Here is a 24,958-nt window from a genome sequence, read left to right on the forward strand (position 1 = left end):
AAAATGCACCCGTTCCTCTAGATCTGGCCCGCCGCAGTGACTGCGCCAGCTACGCCGAGAGATGTCTAAAAAGGGCACCGTGCCAGAGCTCAGGATTCCTGTCCACAGCAGGGCTCTGGGGAAGGACTGTCCCTCCCGTCACAGCATCTAGTTTGTGAAGGTCTCGAAGCACCTAGACAAGCTGTTTGTTTACAACATGTCCTGTTTCTGTCTGGCTGCAGCTGCAGGCAGCCTCTGCAAAGCCCACCGTCCCCTTTAAGAACAGGCGCGGAGCCTCGGCCTCCCTACTTCCTCCACCTTGTGTTGGTTTTGGAAACTCAATTCCCCCAGGGAGGTCTTGAGAAAACAGCAATTCTGTAGGGCCAGCCAGGCAACTGACATACCTTCTCCATGGAGAGCTGCTTAAAGACGGGGTAATACTTGTGCAAACGCAGTTTCCTAAGCCAGTCTAGAATCCCGTTCTGCTCCTGGGTCTGAGGGGTCTGCAGACTGGAAGGCATGAGGATGGCAGGCGATGTGTCCATCTGGGTCCGGTAGGCCAGGGCTGAGCCTGCGCTGCCCGCATGGGAGCAGTGGGGCAAGGGGGCGGCTGAGCCAGCTGGGTGCTGCCCATGGTGCTGGGCTCCGCTCTGCGAGGACGGGATACCAGCCACTCCACACACAGGCCTGTGGCACAGGGGCAAGAGGGACACAGAGAGATTGTGGCTTCCACAACCACAGACTCCACCACAGACCTCACTTCTAGGCCTTTCTGTGCCAGCCTCTGCCTCTTGGCCGGCCCTGTCGTCACAGGCCACCATGAACTGCAAACAATGGCGTGCTATGACTGCCCTCCCTCCCCAACCACCTTTCTGCAGCTAAGATTTCTGTAGTGCATGCCTGGGTACATGTGTGTATACCGGCGGCTGTGCATATACACACACATGCCTCTGCCTGTGCTTGGGAGTATGCGTCTACTTCTGTGTACATATGTGTATTATGTATGTGCATGTATCTGTCTCCACCAGACTTCTGCTTTAGCTGCTAAGTTTCTGTTACTTGTATTTTTTAAAAACATGCTACTCCAATAAGTATTTCTGTTACTTCTAAGTCACAGAATGACACTGATAAATCATAAATCAAAACAGACTATCAAATCTTTAATGTTCAAATACAACTTTTTTAGAAAACTAAAACGTAGAAGGCTAGAAGGTATGACCAGCACTCCAGTCTGGCCTTGCTCCTTAACTGCAAAGTCACACCCGCTGACTGGGCGCTTACCCTACCCCGACACCAGGAGGATGCCAGTCTATTCCTCAAAACCTCGCGCCCAGACTACATCTCCACGAGACTCCCTATGGGGGTGCATGTGCAGCGGTCTGCGACGGCCCACCTCACTGTCAGCAAAGATGGGGGGCCTCTGTGTTGCCGGCATGCGACTGCAGCTACCCAGGGCCCGCACTGACAGGGGACGCTCCTCAGGAGCGTGACCCCATGCTTCTGGGAGCAGGCTTCTCACAGCCAGATTCTTGGAAATTCTGATTTTCTACGTCCGGGACGGGGCCCAGGACCTTGCACTGGGGAGGAGTCCCTGGGAATTCTGATTCCAGTGGCTTAGAGAACTCTTTTTTTGGAAATCGTAAATTGAATCTTCTCTACCCAATTCTTCTCAATATCATCCAAGACTCAACTTGAGCATCACTTAATTCTTGGAACAACTTTACACAGAACTCAAAGTAAACATTGTAAAATGCTTATTTGAACTGTGCTAGTTACATAGAAGATTTCTCACCTTCCAGACACGCCCATCACGGTACCTACTTTAGAAAGGGAGGGGTTGCCAGGACCTATAAATTTAAAAATAAACACCATAAAAATGTATAGACAATGAAAATATTTGTTTTATTTTATTATTTTTTGAGACGGTGTTTTGCTCTTGTTGCCCAGGCTGGAGTGCAATGATGCGATCTCGGCTCACCGCAACCTCTGCCTCCTGGGTTCAAGTGATTGTCCTGTCTCAGCCTACTGAGTAGCTGGGATTACAGGCACCTGCCACCAAGTCCGGCTAATTTTGTATTTTTTTATTTTATTTTATTTTGGAGATGGAATCTTGCTCTGTCAACCATGCTACAGTGCAGTGGTGCAATCTCGGCTCACTGCAACTACCGCCTCCCGGGTTCAAGTGATTGTTCTGCCTCAGCCGCCCAAGTAGCGGGGACTGCAGGCACACATCACCACGCCTGGCTAATTTTTTTGTATTTTTAGTAGACATGGGGTTTCACCATATTGGCCAGGCTGGTCTTGAACTACTGACCTCGTGATTCACCCGCCTCAGCCTCCCAAAGTGTTGGGATTACAGGCGTGAGCCACCGCGCCCAGTCTAATTTTGTATTTTTAGTAGAGACAGGGTTTCTCCATGTTGGTCAGCCTGGTCTTGAACTCCCGACCTCAGGTGATCTGCCCGCCTCAGCCTCCCAAAGTGCTGGGATTACAAGCATGAGCCACTGCGCCCAGCTGTTTTTTCCTTTTTTTAAAATTTTTATTTAATCATATTTTACAAACTCACTTGGACTTTGAAGCTGCTGGGGGGGAGAGGAAGTGCTGAGAAACCTCCTGACATGGTCATTTTTCAACACGTGAGAAGGTAATGAGGCCAGGTACCTAAAAGGCAAACAAGTGGTCTTATCAACATTAAAATGGCATTCCTGCTGACGAATTGAAAGAAATAAATTTAATTTTTAATCAAGAGAAATGTGTATTAGAGGAAAAAACCCAGAAGTGCCAGAGCCTCATATTCTTCCTGCTTTAATTCAACTGAGTTCTTGCCCGACTGCCACTGCTTCTTCAAGCCCTTCCCCTCCATGCTGTATTCATGGTCACCAACGTCGACGACAGGAGTCATGCCCTCTGACATGAGATCAGTGCCACCCACCAGCCAGAAAGGGGCTTGGACATTGGTCCCCAGGGCCCCGGCAGCAGCACATTTACGGAACTGGTAGGCCATGTTACTTCGTGTGCCACGTGAGCCAAGACACGATCGACGGTCCAGAGAAACTGTTTAAGAGATGCCAGTTTTATCTGGGAATCGTCTCAACCTTGGGCTACAGGATAGAAACAGCAGCCCAGGAGTATTTCACAGGACTGCCAAAGCCCACGACGTGGTGGGACCCACCCTGAATTCCCTTCCTCACACACTCAGAACCACCCTTAGCTTACTGAGGGCTCCCAAATAGTCCAGAACTAATGGAAATCCCTAGAGGCAAAGTAGAGACCCAGGTCCAGGTGGCTGCGCGTCCTCCGGAGCTCCCTGGAGGACCACAGCATTGACCACAGGACCAGCCTGTCCTTGCCAGCTGTGGATGCGCCGGGTGCCTGGTAAGGGCCTCACCTCAGGCCTGAATCCAGATCCATGTGGTTTCGCTCCACATAAAATGCATCCGGACCAGCTAGGCAAGGAATGAGTTTCTCCAGGTTCTCTTCAGGGTAGAGCTGGGATAGCTGGAAGAGAGGACAAGGCAGAGGAGGTGTGTCCAGACCCATCCAACACCAGCAGAATTCCCCTACTGCAGGAAAACCTGGAGGAGGTGCTCCATGGTGCCGCCTGCTGGTCTGATACGATTTACACCTCCCGTCAGAGCTATTCTGGGGCCCACATCTACATAGGGTGTAGAAAGTCACAAAAGAACATCGCTCTCACAGTTACATCAGGAAAAGCTTGACAATCTGCACAATCACAAAGTTCCTTGAGCCCATCTGAGAGTTGCTGGGCCACTAAGTCAACTTAATTTCAAACGGGACCTGCCCCCACGAGAAGCCAGGGCACAAGGTCCCGGTGGCTGCCACACCAGCAGGTCCGGAGAGACAGGCTCTGATGGACACACTGCCACAGGGTGACGTGGCCAACAGAAACGCCGGAGCCCCAGGCGGGGCAAGTGGGCCCTTCTTTCCAAGTTCTTTTCCGCAGGAGGAGCCAAAGAGAGCCCCATCAGTGGCACCTGGGGACGGGGCACCAGGCCTAGGACAATTCCCAGGACCACTCTCTGCATCTGAGGAAAAGCCCTTAAGACGTTGCAGGAGGGACAAAAATTGCTCCTGGCCCCAGAGCCCAAACCAAAGCCCCAGATTTTAGGAGTGGGGCAAGGGCGATACTTCCCTTCCTCTGCCACCAGTCACACAAAGACCTGCTGCTCCTGGAAGAAGGAGAAAAGCAAAAGCACTCTGGCGCTGCAGGAGGTCAGCTCCCGCCAGGGAGGGCAGGGCACTGAGGAAGTGCTGCCCCAAAGCCCAGGCACACAGGCCTGCCCAGGATCAGGCTGGGCTGCGAGAGTGAAGGCCGTTGCCCCCACAAGCCCAGTACCAGGTCGCAAACAAGCAGCAGCGGTCTACCCCCGAAAAGGGGCCAAGAGGGTAGAGAGTGCCCTGCTGTGTGCCACAGGCCTGCAGGGATGGCTGAAAGCTGGGAGTGAAGCAAAACGGCGGAGAAGACCCTCCAGACTCAGGCAGCAGCTGCCTCCACTGGAGAGGCCCTGCGGTAATAGAGGCAGCAAGAGAGCCCAGCGCCAGCTCTGTCCTGCCCAGACGGCCTCCAGGACCCCACTAAGGGCCCTGGCAGAAGAGGTGTTGACCCTTTCCAGGCATAAATATCGCTCTCCTCTGGCTCCACGGTCATCTAAACATGTCTGACATTCACTCGACATTTGCAAGACATACCAAAAAAAAAAAGGAATAAAGGGAGAAAAAAAACTATTGTCAAGAGATAAAGCAATCATTAGAACTAGATTCAGAAATAACTCAGATGTGGGACCTACGTGACAGGGACTTTAAACAGCTACGATGGACGTACGAAAGGACCTAGTGAAAATGACAACATGCATGAACACACAGGAACTTTCAGCAGAGAGATGGAAACTTCATAAACACATCAAATGGAAAACCTAGGGGAAAAAACACAAAAGAAACCCCTGGCAGCAGAAATGAGGACTTGAGTACATGGACAGCTCCGCAGCAGCCTGGGCAGAACTGAGGGAATCGGCTGGGGTGGAAACGGGCACAGGAACCACCCAGAGGCACACACAGAAAAATGCACAAGCATGGGAGAGCGGTGGGGCGGCAGCACCAGGGATCTAAGGCTCGTGCTGCCGGAGTCCAGGAGAGGGGAGGATGTGGCAGAAGAAATGCTTGAGGAGAAAATGGATAAGAATTTTCCAAAATTAGGCCAGACGCAGTGGCTCACACTTGTAATCCCAGCACTCTGGGAGGCCGAGGCCAGGAGTTCAAGACCAGCCTGGCCAATATGGTGAAACTCTGTCTCTACTAAAAATTAAAAAAAAAAAAAAATTATCTGGGCGTGGTGGTGTGCAACTGTGATCTCAGCTACTCAGGAGACTAAGGCAGGAGAATTGCTTGAACCCGGGAGGTGGAGGTTGCAGTGAGCCGAGATTGCACCACTGCACTCCAGTCTGGACAACAGAGTGAGACTCCATCTCAAAGAAAAAAAAAAAAAAAAAAAACACTGAGACAAAAGCCCAATGAGAGGTCGAAGTTCCAGTCGGCATGAGTGGAGTCCAGGGAAGCTGTGTTTAACAAAAGGAGAAACTACACGCAGAGGCGAGGAGATTTAGTATTTTAAACACTACAGAGGGAAAAGCAGATTCCCGGGGGTGTGTGTGTTACCCTCGAAGGCGTGGCACTGTTGTGTTCTTCAATGCCTGAGAGGCCAAAAAGATAAGTGTAATCAGACATCCTCCTCACTCCACGGCTCTCCTGCAGGAGGAGGCCTTGGCTTTATAATGAAAAGTAAGACTCTCTTTGGAGACATTTACATATGTTATCCCGTTCACAAAGGTGACTGCCTGAGATGCATCACTTTGGCTGAGACAGTGGTTCACGCTACAGCACAGGCCAGTGGGCCCTAAACATGTGTGCAGTTACAACTGTGTGTATACATGCACATGGAGGCAAAGAGGCATTTATTTAGCAGCGGAACTTTTTGTTCGATGGTATCTGCTGAACCAGATATTTGTAAAGATAAACGTGGGAGGACCACTTGAGCCCCAGGAGGTCAAGGCTGCAGTGAGCTGTGATGGTACCACCACAACCCAGCCTGGGCAAGAGAGCAAGATCCAGTCTCTTAAAAATAAATAAATAAATATATAAATAAATAAATTAATTAATTAAAAAAAACAGATAAAGGTAGAACCAGGTGAAGTCTCTACCCACTCAGCCACCTGAGCGTGCCTCTCTCCTCCAGCCTTTGCCAAGAAAACCTGGGGGGCTGAAAAGCAACAAAAGAAACCAAATGTCCTCATCAGTCGCTCATGCCTGGCGCATCTCTCAGCCTCATCTCAGTCTCAACAACTGAAGGAGGGATCCGCGGGGTCACGGACCTGTGCTCGCAGCAGCGCTCCTGTCGGCAGCGGGCCTGGGACTCCACTGTGGCTGGGCAGGAGGCCCCGCCCTGCACACGCTCACTCGCTAGCTGAAGGGAGTGGCCTCTGAAATTACTCTGTGGTATCATCAGCCACTGGGGAATGTGATTCTTTCAATTTTTATAAGAGCCCTTGATTACCTTACCTTTGAAATGAATTCAGTCACTTCAGAGGAAGATTTGGTTACTGATGTTACTGAAGAATCAGACCATAAGACCTTAAAAACAAACAAACAAACAAACCTTAGAAACAGACACCACATACTTGGTTCCCAGCACACGTGTCCTGGTACGACTGGGGCACAGGTTCAGTCGGCAGCTGAGCCCGGTGGGCTGCACACCTGCTGTGGGAAGCACCTAAGCATCCCTTGACTTGTTACAGAAAGAACAGTCACAGAGCTCCAGGCCTTCTAAAGTTTAACTTGTTTTATGCAATTATTCAGATATCACCAAATTACTCCAGACTGGGGTCTACAGCTGCCTCCTGTAAGTTCTAGAAAATCCCTGACAACTGCTTGTGTGTGCCCTGTTCAACTTTCTCAGGGGAACTCCTCTTCTTAGGTGAGCCTATGTGCCTCAGATGCAGGACCGACACATTCCCAGAGAGCAGCCCTTCCACCACAAGTAAGGGCCCGTGGTGCGCCCGCCCAGGTGCTGTGGGCACACAGTGAGCCCAGGCCCTGCTCTCAGCACACTGCAGAGCTGTGGGGGAAGTGTGAGTCCACTGATAGCAACAGGACAGGACGGTGATCACCAAGGCAGCAGAGGAGGGGTCTGGGGAAGAGGAATGAAAAGAGCTTTCTGGAGGGGGTTCTGCAACGCCTGGTGTGCCCAGCCCTTGTGAGCATCACCTTTCCTTCCCAGCATGCAGCAATGGGCAGTGTCACTGCATGGCTCCACGGACGTCCATCTCCCCAGACGCACACTAAGCTCCAGGGGGAAGGGGCGGTGTCTTTTTGCTCAGCTTTCCCCTGGCTATCACAATGGTCATCACATGAGGTGCTAACCAAAGCTGACTGAGAGGGAAGGAGAGTGTACTGTTTGCACATTAGAGGGAGTTTCTGCATGGAGAAGAGCTGGGGTTGACTTCTGAAAGGCAAATAAGAAGTTAGCTACAGGAATGAGATGGACAGAGGGGATGGCCTGAAATGACAGGGAGGAGGCCAGGTCAGGAAGGGACAAGCACCAAATGCAAATTGCACTCAAGTCCACAAGAACCCGAGAGATTTCAAGCCGGCAAATAAAATGACCAAATACATTATGTAAAAGAAAACGTTGTATTAACACTGATTTAGAGCAAAGAGAGCTCACAGGCACCCAAACCACCTCTGCTCCCACGCCCACACCCACACCCACGGGCCTGCAGAGTCTAGTCCCCGAGGCATCCACCCTCCTGTCTGCTGAAACTGAGGCCAGTCTCGTCACATCACGCAGCAGTCACTCCTGGGTCTGTTTCATCACGCCCTCATAACACACAGGCCAGTCGAGGGAAGAGCCACCTCTTCTTCACCAGAACCCCAGTGCCTACCAGAATTCATCAAGGCAAGCAGCAACGTCCCTGGAACTAACGGCTGCAAGGCATGCACCTTGCCACCCAGAATCTTCCACACCTAAAATGAAAATGCTTGAGGCCAAGCGCGGTGGCTCACACCTGTAACCCCAGCACTTTGGGAGGCTGAGGTGGGTGGATCACCTGAGGTCGGGAGTTCGAGACCAGCCTGACCAACGTGCAGAAACCCCGTCGCTACTAAAAATACAAAATTGGCCGGGCATGGTGGCAGGTGCCTATAATCCTAGCTACTCAGGAAGCTGAGGCGGGAGAACTGCTTGAACCTGGGAGGTGGAGGTTGCAGTGAGCCGAGATCGCACCATTGCACTCCAGCCTGGGCAACAAGAGCGAAACTCCATCCAAAAAAAAAAAAGAAAAGAAAAGAAAATGTTTGCCGGGCGCGGTGGCTCAAGCCTGTAATCCCAGCACTTTGGGAGGCCAAGGCGGGCGGATCACGAGGTCAGGAGGTCGAGACCATCCTGGCTAACACGGTGAAACCCCGTCTCTACTAAAAATACAAAAAATTAGCCGGGTGTGTTGGCGGGTGCCTGTACTCCCAGCTACTCGGGAGGCTGAGGCAAGAGAATGGTGTGAACCCAGGAGGCGGAGCTTGCAGTGAGCCGAGATCGCGCCACTGCACTCCAGCCTGGGGGACAGAGCAAGACTCCGTCTCAAAAAAAAAAAAAAAAAAGAAAAGAAAATGTTTGAGCTACTTCTCTGACTTAAGTATTAAAATCTTTCAACACCAAAAATCTTGGGGAGAGGTTCCTAAGCTGCTCCCCACACAGAACTCCAAGAACACCACCAACAACAGGCACAAACCCCTGCCGTGAAGATGGCTGGCCCCCGCGCTGCTGACAGCGTGTCTCTTTCAAGGTAAAGCGTGCCATAGAAAACATCTCCTCTGCACAGCTCTCACACCTGCCTCTAGGCTGAATCTTTCCTACTGTGCCCTAACCCAGGGAAGATGTGAAATCCAACGCCCCAGCTATAAAACGTGGTGTGGACAGACCATCTTATGTTGAAACAGACAACCTGCTTTTCCGACAGTTACGCACTTTAATTACGCAGGACTCTTCTACTTTGTATTCGGATACATTTTTCTCTGACTTGCAGGTGCAGCTCACATTCCTCCCTAAGGCTGTCAGAAAGTGAGCACTGGAAACAGATCGCACAGCCAGGCGGAGACCAGCCCATGTCGCTCTGCAGGTGATGCTGGCTGATGGCTAAGCTGCAGCAGCCGTGATCCAGACCCAGCTGAGCCTTCTACCTCACCTGCCCACTTGCCCCAGAGCGCCAGGAGGGGAACCGGCCGTTGGAAGGGCGTGGGGGTGGGAAGAGCGTCCTCTTGTCATACCTGCCTGACCTGTACTATGGGGACACGTGTCCAACCAAATTCGCAAGCATCCACAACCAGCTACCCCATTACTTTACATTTCACCAAGAAAAAGTGCTGCCAATTAGATTCTGGCACAGCATTTTCTATCACGTCCCTGAAAACCTACTTAGCCTTATCTGTACGAATTTTAAAGCATCTTAATCATACTCCAAAGCCAAATGTGCACACAGCCCACACATGCTCAGGACGTCTTCACAGGCAGAGTCTAGTTCCTCTGGCTCGCTGTGGACTGTCTCTGAACATCAGTGTTTTTCCACACAGCCTCCCCCTCCGGAGCCACAGGAGCCATGTGGCCTCATTCTGCACAAGAAAAGGCTCAGCCAGGCACCTGTGGGGGCAGGGCCCAGCCACACCCCTGAGGGGACTGGCAGCCCAGGACCCCCCAGGCCTTTAGAGACCCCTGAGGAGAGCCAAGGCCCAGCACAGAGACAGGCAAAGCCAGTAAGGAGAACACAGCAGCCGAGGGAAAGCATGGACTCTAAGAAAACTAAAAAATTTTCATTAATACTCTTACTAAGCTAAGAGAAGAAGGCATATCCGAGAACAGGATGCTATGAAAAAAGAACTGTCAGAGCTCAAGAGTTCTCTGAAATGAAAACCAGGCCAGTAGGAATGAAACACTCAACTAAAGGCAGGAAGACGAGGCAGCGGTCTACAGAGCAGAGCAAAAACCCTACAGGACGCGGGCTCGCATGCACGCCAGAGGAGCTCCAGCCAACGGGGGAACATGGGGGGGAAGGAGCAGCTTTCTAAGTCCCTGTCAGTCAGCAAACAAACACAAAACAGCTCCAGTGTAAATAGTGCTGGATACTGGGTGAGACATGAAGACACCCAGAATCTCCCCTTGGCTCCGCCAGGGCTCGCCTTCTGCAGCCACACTCATCACCACAGGCCCCCAACCTTGGGGGGCAGGGTCTACCTAGTGCCTGCTGCTCTGGCAATGCCTGAGGAATCACTGGGCCCTATGCTGTGCACATGTACACGTGATAAACTCAGGGAAACCACAATTGCCAGGACTCCTTCTTTGCTAATAGCGACTGACAGCATACTCGGAGCAGTCAGTGGTGCTCGGGGTATGAACTTTTTTTTTTTTTTTTTTGAGACAGAGTTTTGCTCTGTTGCCCAGGCTGGAGCACAGTGGCGCGATCTCAGCTCACTGCAACCAACCTCTGCCTCTCGGGTTTAAGAGATCCTTGTGCCTCAGCCACCCAAGTGAAAAAATAAACTTTCAAAGAAAAGGTAACACTAAAATAATGTCTGGGTGACTTTAAACGATGGTTTAGTAAGAGTTGTTTATTAGTATTGTTTTATCATTTTTTTTCTTTTTTGAGACAAGGTCTCTCACTGTCGCCCAAGTTGGAGTGCAGTGGCATGATCTTGGCTCACTGCAGCCTTGACCTCCCAGGCTCAAGTGATCCTCCCACCTCAGCCTCCTCAGTAGCTGGGAATATAGGTGAGTGCCACAATGACCAACTACTTTTTGTATTTTTTTGTAGTGATGGGGTTTCACCATGTCACCCAGGCTGGCTTAAGTGATCCGTCTGCCTCAGCCTCCCACAGTGCTGGGATTACAGGCGTGAGCCACTGCACCTGGCCTCTATGATTTTTCTTTTTTTTTTTTAAGAGACGGGTCTCACTGTGTTGCCCAGGCTGGTCGCAGTCTCCTGGCCTCCAGGTGATGCTCCTGCCTCAGCTGCCTACATGCTGACTTTATATCAAAAAGGTTCCATCATTTGCTTCCTGCATATTGATTTGATTTCCTCAGCAACTAGGAACTAGCAATTACAATTTCAGCAAAATCAAAACCAACTCCATAGAAAACAAAGTTGAACTCATCTTAATCCAGTTACTTATATCTTCCTATAAAACAGTAACCTTTTTGCATCCTGGAAAACAACGATACATAAAAATTAAAACAAGAAACAAGGTTGAGAAAATCAGTGGGACAGGGAGAAGTTATTTATTTCTCCCTGAATAAGTTTTTAGAAAAAAATGTTTCTTTGAATCTTGCCATACTGTCAGCAACAGACTGTTCCACCTCACCGAAGTATAGCAGACATTCCTACGAATGCTGGTTTATTGCTCTAGTCACAGTATAATTGCTATTTATTTCCACTTACAAACGACAATTTATTTAAATAACTTGATTTTCATTAGTCAAGGTTCTATGGACAAAAGGAAAATTTGAATCTTCAAGTATTTTTTTTTTTTACAAAAGGAGTTGTAATGAATTATAACTGACAATGAACTGCACATATTTAAAGGGGTCCATCTGCTGTTCTGATCTGAGGGCACCTGTGAGCCATGCCCCACCACGGCAGGGAGCATCATCCCTGAGGTGTCCTCCAGCCCCTCCCCAGGAAACCACTGACTGCTTTCTGTTGCTACAGATGAGTCTGCATTTTCTAGAATTTTATGTAACTAGACTCATAAACGGACTGAATATAAACTTTTTGGAAGGAGTTGTCTAGCTTCTTTCACACAACATGAGATTCATGCATATGGCTGAGTATCTCAGTTGTCCATTCTAAGACCCCTCAGCATTATTGCTGGGTGGTATTCCACTGCGTGGACATAACACCAGGGTTGGCCTGTCCACACGCCTGTGAACGGGTGTCTCGGTTGTTTACACTCTTGGAATGTTACAAACAAAGCTGCTATAAACATTCATGCATGAATCTTTTATGAACATGTGCTTAATTCCCCCAGGGTAAATACCTAGGCTGGAACTTACGGGTCATTCTTTTTTTTTTTTGAGACAGAGTCTCGCTGTCGCCCAGGCTGGAGTGTGCAGTGGCGTGATCTCAGCTCACCGCAGGCTCCGCCCCCCGGGGTTCACGCCATTCTCCTGCCTCAGTCTCCCGAGTAGCCCGGCTAATTTTTCGTATTTTTAGTAGAGACGGGGTTTCACTGTGTTAGCCAGGATGGTCTCGATCTCCTGACCTCGTGATCCGCCTGCCTTGGCCTCTCAAAGTGCTGGGATTACAGGCGTGAGCCACCGCGCCCGGCGAACGGGTCATACTTTTTAAGAAACCGCCAGACTGTTTTCTGAAGTGGCTGCACCACTTCACATTCCCACCATCGGTGAATGTGATTCTAGCTCCGCCACACTGCATCCTGAGGTGGGTGGGGCCGGCGTTTTTCATTCAGGTATTTCAAGAGGTGTGCAGCGTCCTTTCACTGTGGTTGACATGGCATTTTCCTAATGATGATGATGGTGACTATCTTTTCACATGTGTTTATTTGCCACCCATGTATCTTCCTTGGCAAATCATCTTTTTTTTTCTTTGTGGAGACAGGGTCTCACTGTTGCCCAGGCTGGTCTTGAACTCCTGGCCTCAAGGGATATTCCTGCCTCAGCCTCCCGAGTAGCTGGAACTGCAGGCATGTGCCACTACACCTGGCAGAACTCTCAAAACTTAATAAGAAAAAGCAACTTGTTGGGCATGGTGGCTCATGCCAGCAACCTAGGAGGCCAGGACAGGAGGATCCCTTGAGGCAAGAGTTCAAGACCAGTCTGGGTGACAGAAGGAAACGCCATCTCTCTTTTTTTTTTTTTTTTTTTTTCCAGGCAGTTTTGCTTTTGTTGCCCAGGCTGGAGTGCAGTGGCATGATCTTGGCTCACTGCAACCTCCACCTCCTAGCTTCAGGCGATTCTCCTGCCTCAGCCTCCCGAGTAGCTGGGATTACAGGTACCGGCTACCAAGCCTGGCTGATTTTTCTATTTTTACTAGAGACAGGGTTTTGCCATCTTGGCTAGGCTGGTCTCAAACTCCTGACCTCAGGTGATCCGTCCGCCTTGGCCTCCCAAAGTGCTGGGATTACAGGCGTGAGCCACCACGCCCAGCTGGAGACCCTATCTCTTAAAAAAAAGTTTTGAGAATTCTTTATACATTTTGAACATATAAATCCTTCATCAGCTACATGACTTGCAAATATTTTCTCCTAATCTGTGCCTTTTCATTCTCTTCATAGTGTCTCTCAAAGAGAAAGTTTTAAATTTTAATATATTCTAATTCATCGACTTTGTCTTTTATGGATGTTTTCGGCGCTGTATCTCAGAAATCTTCACCTAATTTAAAATCACAAAGTTTGTTTCCTCCCAGCAGTTTTTGTTTTGGGTTTACATTTAGGTCTCTCATCACTTCTGAGTTAATTTGGCGTAAGGGCTGCGGCGGGAGTCAAGGCTCGCTTCTCCTGCATACGGACGTCTGTTCCAGGGTGTCTGCTGAAAAGCGCATCCTTTCTTTGTGGCACTCCTTCATACCCGGCGTGTGTGTGAGTCTGTCTGGAGCCTCTTCTGTCCCACTCATCTGTGCTGCCTTCCCTTTTGCTACCTCACAGCGTTGTGATCCTGCTGTGTTCAAGGAGTCTTGAAATCAGGTAGGGAGAGTCTTCCAATCTGTTTCTTCTTTTCAAAATTAATTACTCTAGTTCTTTCCATATCACTTTAACTTGATTTCTTTTTTGAGATGCAGTCTCGCTCTGTCGCCCAGGCTGGAGTGCAGTGGTACGATCTCGGCTCACTGCAACCTCTGCCTCCCGGGTTCAAGCGATTCCCTGGCCTCAGCCTCCCAAGAAGCTGGGACTACGGGTGCCCGCCACCCATGCCTGGCTAATTTTTGTATTTTTAGTTGAGACAAGGTTTCACCATGTTGGCTAGGCTGGTCTTGAACTCCTGACCCCAAGTGATCCACCCACCCTGGCCTCCCAAAGTGCTGGGATAACAAATGTGAGCCACTGTGCCCCGCTAACTTTCAGAATCAACTTGATTTCTAAAATAGAAAAATCTGGCCAGGTGTGATGGCTCATGCCTGTAATCCCAGCACTTTGGGAGGCTGAGGTGGGCAGATTGCTTGTGTAGGGGAGTTCCAGACCAGCCTGAACAACATGGTAAAACCCTATCTCCACAAAAGTACAAAAAATTAGCTGGGCATGGTGGCATGTGCCTGTGGTCCCAGCTACTAGGAGGCTAAGGTGAGGGGACTGCTTAAGCCCAGGAGGTCGAGGCTGTAGTGAACCAAGATCATGCCACTGCATTCCAGCCTGGTGACAGAGCAAGACAGTGTCAAAAAAAAAAAAAGAAAGAAAGAAAAAAGAAAAGAAAAGAGAAAGGAAAAGAAAAGCAAAGAAAAGGCCGGGAGCAGTGGCTCACGCCTGTAATCCCAGCACTTTGGGAGGCCGAGGCGGGTGGATCACGAGGTCAGGAGATCGAGACCAGCCTGGCTAACATGCTGAAACCCTGTCTCCACTAAAAATACAAAAGATGAGCCGGGTGTGGTGGCGGGCACCTGTAGTCCCAGCTACTCAGGAGACTGAGGCAGGAGAATGGTGTGAATCCAGGATGTGGAGCTTGCAGTGAGCCGAGATCGCGTCACTGCACTCCAGCCTGGGCGACAGAGCAAGGTTCTGTCTTAGGAAAAAAAAAGAAAAGAGAAAAGCAGCAAAGCAAAGCTATGGCCTGTCAGGTTGTATGAAGTTCTCACACCTTACACTGTGTGGACCTGACTCCCGATTTCCTCACCACAAGTAACTAGACTAAGGATCGGGAGCAAATCAAAGCCCACTGTGCTATGACCATATGCGAAGACAGCTCCGTGCACGTCACCTTCTTAAGCACGCAGTCCCCACCAGTACCTGAAGAGGCCTGACACCGCAATGCAAGGAATGAAGGAAGGTGTCACACGCGACCACTGCAAAATGTCAGCAAATACCTAGGGTCACTGGGACTGCTGCTGGGTTCCAGGGCACTCAGAGGGCCCCTGTGGTCTTTCCCTGGGCTCCGCCTGGGCTGCACGACATGAGACCCAGAAACTCCGTGGGCGCCGAGACTCTGGCACCACCATCACAGGCGCCAGCAACCTCCAAACCTCAGCAGCTGAGGATTTTCCTTACATTTTCAAAAGAAAAACGCACGGCGTAACAACTGCTTGTCACAACACAGTCTCCCAAACCAAGTGGAGACTTGCCCCTTTAGTGGAAAAAGGATTTGAAGTATTTTGGTGTAGCTACACTCTTCAAAAAATTAGTAAGCTGCACAGATGAGTCATGCCAGATGCTCACAGGAGTTCTGTCCGGAGAGCACTCTCCAATGACGCTGGGAACCGACCTTCAAGAGCAGTCAGCACTCGAAGCACACGTGGTCCAAGGAGAATGTTCCCTGCCAGGGTTCCTAACAGAGGCCTGACTGGGAGCTCGGCACCATCAGCCGGGACACATTTCCCAGCCTCTTAGGCATCCAGGTGGGACCAAGAAAGTAAATCTGTCCAACAAAATATAAGTGAAGTGTCTAGAGGCTGCTTTCAGGAATGTTCCTCAAGAGAAAGAATTCAAGCCTGCCTTTCTTCCTCCCGCATCCTGCTGCCCAGGACGAACGCCTGAGGACTGGTGCCCTGGCTGGCACCTTGGGCCGGGAGCAGAACGCCACATCCTAGGGATGTCACAGAGCAGCCAGAGGGGGCCTGCACCCCTAAGGGCATCCTCAGGTTCTGATGGGGCACAGCGTCCAGGGAGCGGGGTGGCCTCCTGCACACCCTGCTGTGAGAGGGAAATGGGCTTCTGGCCGTCTCGACCCTGGTCACTGTGGGTCACCCGGAAACACAACACTGCTCATCTCTCCTGATTCTCTGTGGTACCCAACTTCAGTGACCAGCTCCCAGCACCTGAATGTGTCAGTTTAAGGAGTGTTCCCCGCCCAGACCAAGGAGCTTTCATCATCAGTCTCCACAGGCACCACAGCCCCGGGTTCTGTGTGCGCTGCTCTGCAGGCTGCCTCATCCAGTTCTGCTAGAGCCCCCTGAGGTATGCACCATTCACACCTGCACTGACAACCCCAGGCCCTGCCCGAGCCCCCACCCTTCCCGCCTGTAGAGGCCCCGCAGCCAACAACCCCACCCTGGAGGTGGCCCACCCGGAGCCCAGGGCCAGCTTCCAATACAGCAGTGGCACAGGGCTTTGCACAAGGCACAGCCTTAGCTAGGAAAGAAAAGAATCTCCAGGGTAAATGTTTTCTTCCTACCCTTACAGGAGAGAGGGGAAAAAAACTTAGCATCTTACCTCAAAGGAACATTCAACATTTCTGTCATTTTTTGTGTGTGATAATCCCTTCAGGTCTATCTTTTCAACACTCACTGTAAAAGTAAAACAAAAAACAAAAATGAAATAAGAGCTTGAAGTATACACACGATTATTTAGCATTTGATATTTAGCAGTTTTCAAAACGAGGTTCTCAGCACCCAAGGCTGTCCTGTCACTTCGGTGGCATCTCACCTAGAACCAGAGCCCGGAAAGGAAGGCAGGCAGCAGCACCAATGCAGGGCAGATTCACAACCGAAAGGAGGGAAAGCAAAGCCACACCTGGCAATGGAAGAGCAGGAACAGCACTGGAGTACAGACATACGTTTACGGACCCAGCGAAAGCCCAGCAGTAGCTACAACTGAGTATCTGTGCAGCCTCCCGAGTTCACCCTCAAAACCGTTACAAATCTGTCCCAACTTCTGAAAAGCTAATGCTCAGCATTTTCAATTGTGACTGTTTTAGACAATATTTCCCCAAGAACACAGTCACCTGGGGAGCCTCTTCTATGTATTTTCTTTTTCTTTTTTTCTTTTCTTTTTTTTTTTTTTTTGGGAGATGGAGTCTCACTCTGTCTCAGCGGCTCACTGCAACCTCTGCCTCCTGGGTTCAAGCGATTCTTGTGCCTCAGCCTCCCCAGTAGCTGGGATTACAGGCGTATGCACCACCATGCCTGGCTGATTTTTGTAATTTTAGAAGAGACGGGGTTTTGCCATGTTGGCCAGGCTGGTCTCAAACTCCTGACCTCAGGTGATCCGCCCGCCTCAGCCTCCCAAAGTGCTGGATTTACAGGCGAAAGCCACTGTGCCTGGCCTTTCTTTTCAAGAGAATTCATTCTCTTCCTTCTCTGCGAGGGCAAGGATGAGGAGACCAGAATAGCAGTCCTGGGGGAATCAGGAAGACAGCACTGTCTTGCAGCAGATCGAGGCTGCAGTGAATGAAGCTGCACAGGATGGACAGCCAGAGCGACGAGCGGCCTCGCCAGGTAGCCCGGAAGGCATCGGCCTAGTCACTCCGTTTCCACGTACACTGCTGCGTGTTTTTCTCATCAAAAATAAGATGATACTATTAGGTTTTAAGCACTATTTTTAAATGAGCCCAAATATCTGCTCAAAATAAAACAGCCGCGTATCGAACATGCTGTAGTTTCTGACTCAGCCGCATCAAGGCAGGCCTGCCCTGCTGATCCAGCGCTGATGCTTCTCGTTGCCCAACACACCCGGCTCTGCCAGCTTCCACACTTCCCAGGCGCCAGGAGCCCCACGCCGCAGCTTTACACGTAACTGGGAAAGTGGCTACGGGAGCATTCTCCCGCCTTCCTCCACCAGCCTTCGCTGGGTCTGGAGGCCACCTGGCCGTGTGCGACGGGGATGTCTGCTAATTTGTACAATCTAACTTTGTCCAACGTGAAATACTCAACACAACTTCTCAGAACTGTGAATGTGACACTTCCTGCAGGCACCCAAAGATCACCTGGTCTCCCGCACCACCGTTCTCCAAAGCCCTCTCCATGGGCGCCAGTGCTCACACAAGGTCACGGCCACCTCAAAAAACTGTATGGCCAAAAAGCTTCTTGGGGTGGTTGGGAGCAGTGGCTCACGCCTGCTATCCCAGCACTTTGGGGGGCCGAGGCAGGCGAATCACAAGGTCAGGAGTTCGAGAGCAGCCTGGCCAGCATGGTGAATCCCTGTCTCTACTAAAAATACAAAAAATTAGCTGGGCGTAGTGGCGGGCGCCTGTAGTCCCAGCTACTTGGATAGGCTGAGGCAGGAGAATGGCGTGAACCCAGGCGGCGGAGGTTGCAGTGAGCCGAGATAGCGCCACTGCACTCCAGCCCGGGCAACAGAGTGAGACTTCGTCTCAAAAAAAAAAAAAAAAAAAGAAGTTTTTTGGGAAAAAAAAAAAATCTCAGAAACTCCTTGTAAACTGTCAATGTACATTAGGATATTAAGGGCTCTGAGAAGTCCTACAGTACATAATAATTTTTTAAACGATTCCCCACATTTTTTGGCAACTTCTTCTCCTAACATACACGAACCTCCCCTAGAGCAAGGACGTGCTCTGTGCACACGCTCTGGGGATGGCTCTAAGCCTGCACTGCCCAAATCACCCGTGACAAGTTAATTAAGAAGGAATAAATTTAAACGTTCAACCCCCAGTTGTCCTGAAGAACCACGCTGAGGGTTCTGCAGCCATGGGAGGCTCGTGGCTGCCACGCTGGGCGGTGTGCTCCCGCCGGTCCGTGAGCAGCTCTGTGGGCCTCCAAACGCCCCTCATCTGCATGTCCTCTGTGGCCACCCCATGACACCATGGCTGAGGAGCTGTGCCAGGCACCACCCTGCTCCTGGAGCCAACGACCTTGACTCCCTGTGTCTCTGCAGAACGAGCCAGCCAACCCTGCGCTGAACCAACCATCCTCGCTCGCTCCCCAGCATGTGCCACAAACACCCAGCCACGTCACAGGTCACCCTGCAGGTGCTGCGAGGGTCGTGGAGCACGAGGTAGCGGGCGCGGCGCTCCCAGCAGCACCACCTGCTCCGCCAGGGAACCTCGTGCATCTCACAGATGCGGGAGTCCACTCGGTTTAGAGTTCTTTAAGCTTAAAATAGCACCTCACAGGAAGGAATTACTATAAAAAATACAAATGTTTATTCCTTTCTGGCAAAACAAAGAGCACAGCACATTTAGAGGCTGCAGAGCCCTGCTGATGTTCATTCAGTGAAACTACATGCTGTTCCTGCCTGACTTCCTCAGTCAGACTGTCAGCAAATACACAGCTTTTATGTTTTTCTGAAGCAGTACTTTTAAAACTTCCCACAATGACATCACTCTAATCCATATATTTTGCTTTTTTAAACAACATATAGTATCAATGAATACAGAAACATGTAGTCAGCATTCTCCCTGGCCACAAACACCATGTGTACCTCATGTCCCAAGACTGAATAATATTAGGGTCTATGAAAAAAGTAAAAAGAAAAAAAACCCATCTGGACTGAGAGTAGGAAGTGACTCACTCATATTTCATATCTGGACAGGAAAATGGGAAAAAGCAGATGAGTGTTATTCAGCTGTTTTCAAATAAAAGAGGCATTTCCAACTCCAGGCCCCAAATGTTGACGCATCCCTCTGCAGAATGGCTGCCCCCCGCCACGGCAGCTCCCGGCCCAGGAGGGACGCAGTGAGGCTCCCTCTACTCCTGCCCTGGACCCCACGTGCTCCACGGGCTCTGAAGGCTGAAAAGAGGAGCCTGGGAGAGAGGGAAGACCAGGCACAAGGAGTGAGGGGCTGGGCTAGTGCGGGGGCTGGGTGACCAGCCTGAGTTAAGGTCAGGAAAGATTTAAGCACGCTCTCAACTCCGGAGCCATTAGAGTTTGTGATTCTAAAAACCACAACCAGAAAAAAGGCTTAAAGAGCATCGGGATAAACAGCTTACGCATGCCAGGCTCATGCCTAAGTGATGGGTTGGTGGGTGCAGCAACGCACCATGGCACACATTTACCTATGTAACAACCTGCAATCCTGCACGCATACCCCAGAACTTGAAAGAAAAAAAGAAAAAAGGCTTGGATATTAACTGGAAAATTACAAATTCTATGCATAACATGATGACAGTTTTGTTTAAAATGGAAATGAAAACACTAAAACTAAACGATCGAAAGTGATGGGAACAGCTGTGTACGGTGGCGAAGTGAAGAGGAGCTTTTCCCCACATTTCTGTAATGTGGTTTTGCCATCTCAAAGCGAATACCTATCTGCACGCAGACACTCATTACAACCCACTTCCAGTCTGCCCCCAGTGTAGCCGCCTTCCCCTCCCTCCCTGGTCAGCCCCACTGCCTTCTGTGGAGCGTAAGCAAATGCCTAGATAAACTCAGGGGTGGCCAGGGGCAGTGGCTCCCGCCTATAATCCCAGCACTTTGGGAGGCTGAGGCAGGTGGATCACCTGAGGTCAGGAGTTCGAGACCAGCCTGACCAACATGGAGAAACTCCGTCTCTAGTAAAAATACAAAATTAGCCAGGCATGGTGGCACATGCCTGTAATCACAGCTACTCCGGAGGCTGAGGCAGGAGAATCGCTTGACCCCAGGAGGCAGAGGTGACGGTGAGCAGAGATTTGCGCCATTGCACTCCAGCCTGGGCAACAAGAGTGAAATTCCATCTCAAAAAAAAAAAAAAAAAAAATTCAGGGGCAAACATCACCCCATCACCTGAGAGAGCAGAGCCAGAGGGACCACGAAGACAGGATCCGCGCTGGCCAGAAAGCCTCCGTGAGGAAAGCGTTCAGAGTGCACAAAAATGGCGATTCGGCCACAGTGCATGGCAGCTAAGGCCATGAGGAGGCTCTCCTGGAGCACTGAGGCTGGTCAGCACCGCACCCAGGCAGGCCTGTGTGGGGACAAACAGGGCTGGGGCAAAGGGACCCGAGGCTGGGCCAGGCCTGCGCCTTCCTTCTGAAATAAGAACACAAAGGATGATATATTTTTCCCTTTGAAATGTTTGTCTGTTCAAACCTTTCCTCTTTTCTCATTCCAGGTACACAATAGGCATTTTCCTCAAGTCTTACAAGTTAGATCACACAGCCTTCGATAAAATGTATAATCACATAGACTGTCATTTTGTAACTGAATCAATACCAACATTTAGAAACCAGTACTCTAATGTAACTGAAAAAGGGAGGGAAGCTGGAATAAGAATGGTGATGTCAGAAGTCAGGCCTCCCTTTGGTCCAACTGCACCACACCGTGGTGTTTCGATGCCAAGGTGTACAGTTTCTGATTTTTTCCTTTTACACGTCAATACCTCTACAACCAGATGCCAGGGCCATCTCACACCTGCTGCTGGCCATGTGGCAGGAATAACATGGTTGTGACAGCCTGCCACCTATGGAGAAAATGAGGAAAGAGCCAGCAACCCACCCAGAAAGCAGGTACAGTAGCTTAGGAGAAACTCCGAAACAGCGACTGGGCGCGTGTTCCAATGCTGTGGTGCCGCAGCACTGCATGGCACACAGAGCCCACTGCACATGAGGAATGGACACCTCGACCCAGCCGTCTGGACAGGATGCACGGGAGTTGGACTCTGTGCGTCAACTGCAGGAGCATTTTACCTCATTTATTTGGATATTTTCCTTTCTATGCATGTACAAGAATGATATTATGAAACTCTGCAACCAAGTCTGAAAGGGCTCTTTCAATAAAACTATGACCAATAAAAAGCAGCATGTTGGTTTTGTGGGCAATGTGTTTACTTTTTTAGATACAGAGAGAAAGTCTTCTAGCCAGTAGCAACTCACAGTTAATGACACACAGGAAGGAGACGGAATGATGCCTCCAAGACCTGAGTTCGAATATTCATTCAGTAACTAAGGTCAGTTTTGTGTCTGCTTTCTCATTTGTTTAATGGGGATAGTAGCTTAAAGTGCCAATAGTTTGTAACCAAATATGAATAAAAACAGGAAATGGTCCTAATAAATATAAAGATATAAAATCCCCAAGAAATAAAGGGCCCTGCTGGGGCATTCACACGGGGCCCGGGCCCACGGTCAGCACTGCCCCGGTCTTCCTCCCCTTGGGGCATTCACACGGGGCCCGGGCCCACCATCAGCACTGCCCCGGTCTTCCTCCCGCTACTGAGGAACAGCAGAGGGCCCTACAGTGGAGTCCCTGAAATGCAACTGACTTATCTCCAAGGAGCCTGTGGCTCCAGAGGTGACGTGTCCTGCCTCACCTTTGTTACTAATGAGCAGATTGTATTATTTACTTAAGATGTATTTCTGGTTTATAGGGGACTCAAAAACCTAGGAGCTAAATTTACCACTGTATTGCTATTTAAACAAGCTAAGACAAGCCACGAATATTACTAAGTAAGTTTCCTTTCTGAAGTGCCCTGGGTATGGATTATGGAATCTTCTTTATAGGATTCCAAAAGGCCTGGGAGGACGACCCTCATACAAGTTCTTTTTTTTTAGAGGGAGCCTTGGTCTGTCGCCCAGGCTGGAGTGGCGTGATCTCAGCTCACTGCAACCTCTGCCTCCTGGGTTCAAGTGATTCTCCTGCCTCAGCCTCCTGAGCAGCTGGGACCACAGGCACACACCACCATGCCCAGCTAATTTTTGTATTTTTAGTAGAGATGGAGGTTTCACTATGTTGGCCAGGCTGGTCTCAATCTCCTGACCTTGTGATTCACCTGCCTCAGCCTCCCAAAGTGCTGGGATTACAGGCATGAGCCACTGTGCCTGGCCACAAGTTCTTACTCCTCACTTTGCTAAGCAGTCTCCCACTTGGCATTTTGCCTTAATGACCAAGTGCGATTTCCAAAGTAAAGCAAAGCTGAATCAAAAACCTATGATATTCCTATAAATTAAAAAATAAAAAGATTAAATCTTGAGATAGACACCTCACTCTGATTTGATCATTACACATTACATACACATATCAAAATATCACATCTACCTCCAACCCAAAAGATGTAGGTATAACGATGAGATATCCATAGAAAATAAATACATCTTACAAGTTACATTAAAAAAAAACACATACAATTTAAACAAACAAGATCTTAGAGGATGATTAAAATGTTACAAAGTCAAAATACAGGTAACCACATCAATCCTGTATCTTACATACCTAATTCTACAGTGACTAGGTTGGTAAATCAAACCACAGGACAACCAGCACAATAGTTGTAAATTATTCTGCTGTCTACCAGCAGCTCTCTACATCCTTTAATTAAAAGGAACCAAACATTTTCCCACACAATTTTATGCTATTAACAAGCATTTTTAAAAGTTTATTTATTTTGGAGACACGGCCTGGCTATGTTACCCAGGCTGCACTCGACCTCCAGGGCTCCAACAATCCTCCTGCCTCAGCTTTCTACACATCCAAGACTACAGGTGAAAGCCACTATGCCCGGCCTAACATGCACTTTGAATTCACTGACTGAAATGCATGCAACAGTATGCGTTTATGTTTACGATTTTTTTTTTTTCAAGACAAGAGTTTTGCTCTGTCACCCAGGCTGGAGTGCAGTGGTGCAATCTCAGCTCACTGCAACCTCCATCTCCTGAGTTCAAGCGATTCTTGTGCCTCAGCCTCCTGAGTGGCTGGGATTACAGGCGCACGCCACCACGCCTGGCTAATTTTTGCATTTTTAGTAGAGACAGCGTTCTGCCATATTAGTCAGGCTGGTCTCGAACTCCTAACCTCAAGTGATCCACCCACCTTGGCCTCCCAAAGTGCTGGGATTACAGGCATGAGCCACTGTGCCCAGCTGATTCTAAAGTTTTAGACAGAGATCAGACATTTTATGAAACAGAATTTGCAACATGTTTCAGGAAGGCACCAAACAGGGAAGTATCCAGAGGTCACTGGCCACATCCCAGACTATGCATAAACTGATTCCTCACAACAAAATACCCTTCATTTTCTTTTTGACAGGGTCTCACTCTGTCACCCAGGCTGAAGTGCAGTGGTGTGATCTTGGCTCACTGCAGCCTCAACCTCCTGGGTTCAAGTGATCCACCCACCTCAGCCTCCTGAGTAGCTGGCTCTACAGGCATGCATCACCATGCCCAGCTGATTTTTGTATTTTTTTTTGTAGACACGGGGTTTCGCCATGTCACCCAGGCTGCTCTGGAACTCCTGGACTCAAGTGATCTGCCTGCCTTGGCCTCCCAAAGTACTGAGATTACAGGCCTACACCTTCACGCCCAGCCCTGCCCTTCGTTTTCAGATGAAAGCACAGAAATACTCTCTAACATCAGTCTTCTATCTGCTATTATATATATGTGACTGTTGCCATACAGTTTTTTTTTCTTTTTTGGGGACAGAGTTTTGCTCTGTCACCCAGGCTGGAGTGCAGTGGTGCCATCTCGGCTCACTGCAAGCTCCGCCTCCCGGGTTCACGCCTCAGCCTCCCAAGTAGCTGGGACTACAGGCACCCGCCACTATGCCCAGCTAATTTTTTGTATTTTTAGTAGAGACTGGGTTTCACCGTGTTAGCCAGGATGGTCTCAATCTCCTGACCTCGTGATCCACCCGCCTCGGCCTCCCAAAGTGCTGGGATTATAGGCGTGAGCCACTGCGCCCGGCCTCCCATACACTTTCATATAAATACTCAAGCTGATTTCTAATAGAGTCACCTACATTACCTTAATATGCTTCATCTTTCCTGGTTTTGTCTTGGGGTCAGAAGAAGTATTTATGTAAAAAATCTTTTATTAAGTCCATTTCTTTTTTTTGTCTTTGATTTTCCTTATCTCCCATTCACATTTATTGTTTAAGTCTGTAGTTCTATTGGATTCAAGTTTGAAAGGCAACACAAAACTCCTCTCCAACATAAACATACCGGTGTTACTCCATTTGTGCCTCCAGAGTAAGAACACAAAACAAAATCTGAATTAGAATTCTGATCTTAGCAAATAAAGTTAGGGGCCTTATTGTAGGAAAGTATGTTTTTCTTAAAGGTACAATCGACAACTCTGAGATTAAAAATAATTCATCAATAAATAGCCACATATTCTAA

At 49.5% G+C, this 24,958-nt stretch overlaps 1 protein-coding gene across 3 annotated transcripts in view; it reads right to left on the reverse strand.

The window, feature by feature from the left end:
* ZCCHC14 (zinc finger CCHC-type containing 14) overlaps nt 1–24,958 on the reverse strand; it is an 84,236-nt gene that overhangs the window by 9,471 nt on the left and 49,807 nt on the right. For all 3 annotated transcript variants that reach the window (XR_010114519.1, XM_055232696.2, XM_055232695.2), the window contains exons 3-8: nt 16,411–16,484; nt 6,553–6,624; nt 3,368–3,477; nt 2,546–2,640; nt 1,772–1,826; nt 384–666 (exon numbers count right to left, since the gene is read on the reverse strand). Coding sequence is in view for 2 of the 3 variants with exons in the window: in XM_055232696.2 (XP_055088671.1) it covers nt 384–666; nt 1,772–1,826; nt 2,546–2,640; nt 3,368–3,477; nt 6,553–6,624; nt 16,411–16,484 (689 nt within the window). In the remaining variant the exon portion in view is untranslated. The remainder of the gene's footprint in view (nt 1–383; nt 667–1,771; nt 1,827–2,545; nt 2,641–3,367; nt 3,478–6,552; nt 6,625–16,410; nt 16,485–24,958) is intronic.

The sequence above is a fragment of the Symphalangus syndactylus genome, chromosome 11 (genome assembly GCF_028878055.3).
Source record: "Symphalangus syndactylus isolate Jambi chromosome 11, NHGRI_mSymSyn1-v2.1_pri, whole genome shotgun sequence".
NCBI classification, from domain to species: Eukaryota; Metazoa; Chordata; class Mammalia; order Primates; family Hylobatidae; genus Symphalangus; species Symphalangus syndactylus.